Here is a 6,000-nt window from a genome sequence, read left to right as displayed (position 1 = left end):
CACTAAATCACTCTTATTTGACTCAGGTTTTTTCCTCCTCCGCCCTCAGGAGCCTATCCTCTTGTCCTCTTTCTGATTTCTTTCCTCTCAGCTCTCTCTGTGGAGAGCCTGAGGGATGCTGAAGAGCCCTTCAGCACAATCAGAACTACAGACACCAGGGAATGAGAAAATAGATATATGGTGGATGCATGCCATAACAGATGACGACACGCAGGAGCAGCGTTTGCCCCCTCTAATGGCCCTATTGTCAGCTTCTGCATGAGAAAATGCCACACCAGTCTGTCCGGCAGTTTTCCTGGGCTGAAGAAGAAGACATGACAGGAGAGCAGTTTCCTGGACGTAAAGCATTCAATTTAGTCGCCCCCCTTTTTTTTTTTTTTTGGTTCAGTTTCTTATCAGGCAGAACAGAGTGCCTTTCCTGAGCCTGTCAGAGAATAGCCAGTGAGGGGAAGAGAAATCCTGTTTGTAAATCACACCACAGGGACTTTGCTGTTGCCAGGGGACTTTGTTGACTTTGTTTTACTACCGTTGTCTTATCCTGTTGACACGGCAAAGGCAACGGTGCGTCCCACTCGTGTAATGTCAAAAAGGAACAACAGCCGCGCACTTAATGCCTCCATCCTGTCCTCCAGGTGGCAAAAAAAAGACGACAGAAGAGGAGATGCACTTCACCTCCCATGTATGACGCCTCACCTACTCACACACACTTGTCAATAACACATCGTATCTGTAGCACATGTGGAAGCGGAAGGTCAGTGTGTATGACACTAGGATACAAGCCTGGGCACAACACCGGGTTCTCACAATCAAACAAGCTTGAAGGGAAAGCATTTACATATCGTCGCCTTCTTAAAATAATCGCCTAAGTCAGTTTTAGTTTTTCAAAAAACAAAAAACTGGATACTAAACATCATAAGGAGTTGCTTTAAGCCAAAGAAAAAAAAAAGTCAAAAAATAACTTTGGCCATTATTTTAAGAGGGTGATGATATAACATGACCGGATGTCTCTGTGCTCTCATGCGTTTCGGATGCACATATGCACACACAAGTTAAGTTCAGATACACTTGGTTGGATGAGAACCTGAGGGTTGATGCCGCTTTAGAGCAGGATGCAGGTTCACATTTAAATGAACCTCACAGGTGTGTTGTTTTTATGCGACCAAGGTTTTGGGGTCGACATTGCTTTGATCTCAGGCTCGTGTACAGTCAAAAACCCAAATGAGGACGACAAATTGGTTGCTGCTGCGGGTGCTGAAGTGACAAATAGCGGTGAAGAAAAAAAAAGGACATATATGTTTTAGTCCTGTATGTTTTTTTTTTCTTCTTTGCATGGACAGTTTTCTTGAAGCATTACTTCACCCAAAACATGTAATTTTCCTGTCAGGTAGTTCCAGTTAGATGTCTTGGTTTCACAAAGATGACTTTTGCATCCCGGATTTCCTTTTGGTGTCTCTAGAATGCAGAAAACACAAGAGATCACTTGAAGCTAACAGGAAAACTGTTCCGCAGCCATCAGCATTATACATTTCTTCTTTATTAGCTCAGTACACCACAAACACACTGATCTGACGTAAAAACAAATAAAAAAGAACGTTTCCTCTCCAGCATGAGCAGGAAGTTCAACTTAATAAACCAGCTGGTCCATCAAACCGGAAATGTTCTATTTAGTTTAGGTAACTCAACCAAAGTGTTCCAGAAGTGCTCTTCAGGAGCCTGGAGATGTGTATTAACTAGATGTTGAGTTTGAGCGTTCGTCAACAGATGCTTTTGGACAGTTTTGCTGGTGTTCGTCGTTGGTCTCCATCAGCTTCAAGCTAGTAATATACAGCTAATGTTTTCTTTATTCTGGAGAATTACAGCGATTATCATTTGTGCAGTAACCCTTCAAGTACAGTTCGTATTAATCTTGAAACACACGATTACTTTCATTGTTAAGTAATTCTCCAATTATTTTCAAGATTAACTGATGAATCATTTAGTCTGTTCATGTTAAGAAAATTAAAAATAAAAACTATTACTCATCATTGTTTTACTCAGCCCAAAGTGAGAGTATTCAAATTGCTAATTTTGTTGGGGCTGAAATGATAAGTCACCACAAAGGTCAAAAAGGTACATGACATAAAGGCCAACCTGAGGGGATAACACACAGATCACGTAGCAATAAAACTGTTGAGCTGTTATGGATTCAAAGTTGTCTCAGCACAAAACACAATGCTCATCCACTTCTTCTCTGTTTGTGCGGAATCCAGGAGCTCTTATTATGCAAATGTTCATTTTAGAACTTTGAGTGCTGGAGAGAAAATGTCCGCTACGTCACTGAAAAGCCAATTTTAAATGAAGGCGCCCTCGAGGTTTCAACATCACAATTCTGTCTGTTTCCTCCACCAAGAGTGTCAAGCGATGAAAATGTGCTTGTTTTCTTAATGTTCTTCTGAATATAAATATCTTTTAAGTCACTGTAGGGAAATGTGTCATACCTGAATGGTGGATGACTTGATAAGATTCAGTATTACTGGGAGACTTTTCGTTCCAGTGTTAATCACAAACGGTCGTTTATAGTTAGCAAACTCAATAAGTGTAATTATCCCGGTATGAAAAGAACAATCATCCGTGACTGACGTAAACAGACACCGTGAGTCGAGCCACTCTTGCGCCTTAGTCGAATCGTAGGACTCGGATGTGATGTCACCGCCACAGCGCGCTTCGGAGGTCTCCAGGGCAACGCCGCGTGCTGCAGTGACGCCAGCCCAAGCCCGGCTCGTGGTAAGTGGGCGTGACTCGCCACGTTCAACCCCCCCCCCCTCAACTTCCCCTCCTCCTCCTTCCAACCTCCCCCCCTCCCTCCCTTCTCTCCCGTCAGTGTGGGCGGGCCCCGCGCGGAAAGGAGCGAGCGAAACACGACACCCAGAGGACGGGAGAGAGGCGCGGGGGGGGTGGAGGGGGGGGAGGAGAGAGAGAGGGAGAGAGAGAGAGTACACTGAGTGGTGTGAGTGTGAGTGGAAGACTAAAAAAGTCTGTAAAGAAAGAGAGGCACGTCTCTAACGTTGATTTATGTCAAAGGAGTAACATCAAAGCTCGGCGGCTGAGAGATGTCGAACAGCGACCAAGATGCGGCCGAGGCGGAGTAAACAGCCGCCGGAGAGTTAGCGACAGAAGTTATTCAATAGAGCGAGAGCGGTTTTCGGTTGCCTTCGGTTGTCGGGACAGTCGACCGTTTTCCGCCACAACTTGTGCAGAATTCAACGCTGCGAACTGTGGGGAAGAGAGGTAAGCACCGACAGTGAGGTGATACCCGGAAAGCAAGCTCTTCAGTTGGTTTGGACTGCCGGCAGAAAGCCGGGGAAGCGGGCCGAGAGAGCGCGGCGGCCGCCGCAGAGGGAGAGCGAGCAGAGACGCTGAGGCAGCAGCTACAAAAGTTTCCCGTGTATCTTCACCTAGTTTTCCAGATAGTGAACTCGAGGGGGAGGAAGAGGCCGAGAGACTGTCCGCAAGAAACTGTGGAATTCACCCAGTTTCTCTAACTTTGTCCTGCTAAAGCTACAGCGGACAGAATGAAAACACCTGGAGATAGTGGTAAGTATTTGTCATTTTTATCCAGCCTTGTCTTTCTTGTTTACCTTTGATGCTGTTGTTGTTGCCGGCGGCACAGCGAACACGAAGTAACACTACACTGCTGATTAATAACCGAGCTAGACAGGTACAACTTTTACTATAAACCTGTTGATTCCAGTTACGGTGCTTCAGCAAGGTTATCTGGTGCAGGTTTAGTACTGTACTCCGGTTGAAGAGGAAGTGGTTAAACTAAGTTACTGTACAGTTGTTCCAGCCACATCCTCTGTGTCACCCTGACAACCTTATTCCTCCTCCTAACACCTTTCTGAAGAATTCACGGGAAAAAATCCTAGAAACTCTGTAAAGCAGGCTGGCAGATAAAGAGAAATGTGGGCGTGTTGATAAGTTAACTTGAAGACATTTCTCCTCCTCCTGGTGGTGGTGGTGGTGGTTGGATGTGGCCAGGTAGACTGGGAGCAAGCTGCTATTAACCCAGTAATATATTTTGCCTGTTGAAATGAGAGCAGCGGGGCTTTCCAGTAGTCAGCTGAGGTCTCTGCGTGTGTCTGTCTGTTTGTCTAATTCCTGAAATGCTTGCATAAGTTTGTTCTTGCTCCCCTCTGCTGAAGCCAGAGCAATTTTTCTTCTGAAAGGAGGAAGTGGAAGTGCTTCCATTTGTGCCAGCTATGCAGTTTATAATATCTGATTGTCGGTAATAAACTATCTGCCTGATGTGACCCCCATTTAAAGTGAAAAAACATCATCTGTGTATGTAATTACAGGTAATAATTGATCACAGTTTTCCCCCCACAGACCCTTGTGGATAACATGAAAGTTAAACAACACAAAGACATGCATATTTAACAATGTGCTGACTCTACTATTAATCATTTGGCATAGTCTTGTGTGTGTGTGTGTGTGTCACTGACAAACTGTGTGGGACCCACTTGGGACGCTCCTCTCCCTTCCCCCACCATGTCCCCCCCTGACTCCCGCTGCACCCATCCTTCGCCCCTCCACATTCCTGAACACACACCCACTCCCTGCTGCAGCCCGAGGAGGCAACCATGACATCACACCACGTCCCACTACAAGTGGCCCTTTTTCATTACAAGGATCTCAGTGTTTGTGTGGCAGCTGATAGCTTTAGTCCTTCTGGGAAGCTACTTAATATTGATTGTGCTTTTTAGATTGTGTGTGTTCGTGTAGTTGAATGGTTGTGCTCAGTTCAGGAAATGTTAAGAGTGTCTTCCATACATCTCACGTGTGCTATTGTTATAAAGTGTGTGTTGCTGTACTAGGTCTTATATAACTGTGTATTGATAAATGTTTTCACTTGGGTTTTTGAGGAACTATTATTTGTTTTTAATTGATCTGGTTACTTCCTAGATTAAGGACAGCAGTCCTTGTGTACTGTGTAGAATGTCAAGATTCCACTTGTTTGTGTATGAAGATAAATGCACAAACTATTGATCATCTTAAAATGTGTTTTTCTTACCTCAAATATAAAACTAACCTTAAAAATACAAAAATAGAAAATTGAGCTGTAATGTTCTTAAAATAACTAAATTGAATAAAAAGCAATAACATTTTGTAAAACTTTTGTGCAGGATAATTCAAAACAACAATCTCTGGCATTGAATTTTGGTTAATCGTGCAGCACTTACAGAAACAACAAATCCAGAACTTTAGGTTGAATTAAAATGTTTAAAATAGTTGGCAATTAGTTTTACATTTATGTTAGGTCTGACAATAATTGTGAAGTTTAGAGACGCAAACTCACCCTTGTGCAACTTTAATGATATGTCTCAGTTGTCAAAGTTGAAGTGGATTAATTCTCTTTTGATCAACTAATTGATTAATCTTTTCAGCACTCGCTGGTAAGCATAGCAACTCTGCTTCAGAGGCATTATCTAACAACCAATCTGACCTTATAATGGCACCTCTGAACAGTTATTGAAGTAGTTAATCTGTCCTGCTCCGTCTGATCTCCTGCTGTTGCTGCATTTGCAATCAGAACACAAGTTTTAACCCTTAACCTCTGTGGATCGTGGTATTTGGGATGAACACGAAAGCAGAAGGATAGAGAGCAGTGCACAGAAATGTGTAGGATAAAAAAAATGTAATCATTCCTCCTTGGGATGTTTGCTGATGTGAGATTATGTCCCAGGCTTCTGCCCCCTACCTCCTTTTGTCTCCGTCACCGCACATGAAGGCCTACACTGCTCCTCTGCCTTCCACTGTCACTTCATTAGCCTGAGTAGATGATAGGATTGTTGCAGAATTGATAAGGTGCAGCAAGAAATGCAGATTGGTGATTTTTTACCAGCTTTTTAGTGTTAGATAAATTCTATATTATAAACTGTAGTATTCTACAGGTTGCATTAGTCATCAGCCTTTATGTGTCCACCTTTATGTGTTTCTCAAAGGCTGTGGTAATGATTAATT

At 43.4% G+C, this 6,000-nt stretch overlaps 1 protein-coding gene across 1 annotated transcript in view; it reads left to right on the top strand.

Annotated features, from left to right (window-relative positions):
- Positions 1–2,955: 2,955 nt before the first annotated feature.
- The window catches only part of erfl3 (Ets2 repressor factor like 3), a 48,205-nt gene continuing 45,160 nt past the window's right edge, over positions 2,956–6,000 (top strand). The window contains exon 1 of the mRNA XM_086218151.1: positions 2,956–3,573. Coding sequence (XP_086074277.1) covers positions 3,552–3,573 — 22 coding nt within the window. The 5' untranslated portion in view covers positions 2,956–3,551. The remainder of the gene's footprint in view (positions 3,574–6,000) is intronic.

Source organism: Aulostomus chinensis, chromosome 11 (genome assembly GCF_037954235.1).
Source record: "Aulostomus chinensis isolate RoL2024-O1b breed Wild chromosome 11, RoL_Achi_v1.0, whole genome shotgun sequence".
Lineage (NCBI taxonomy): Eukaryota > Metazoa > Chordata > Actinopteri > Syngnathiformes > Aulostomidae > Aulostomus > Aulostomus chinensis.
This window is presented reverse-complemented; position numbering and strand designations above follow the sequence as displayed.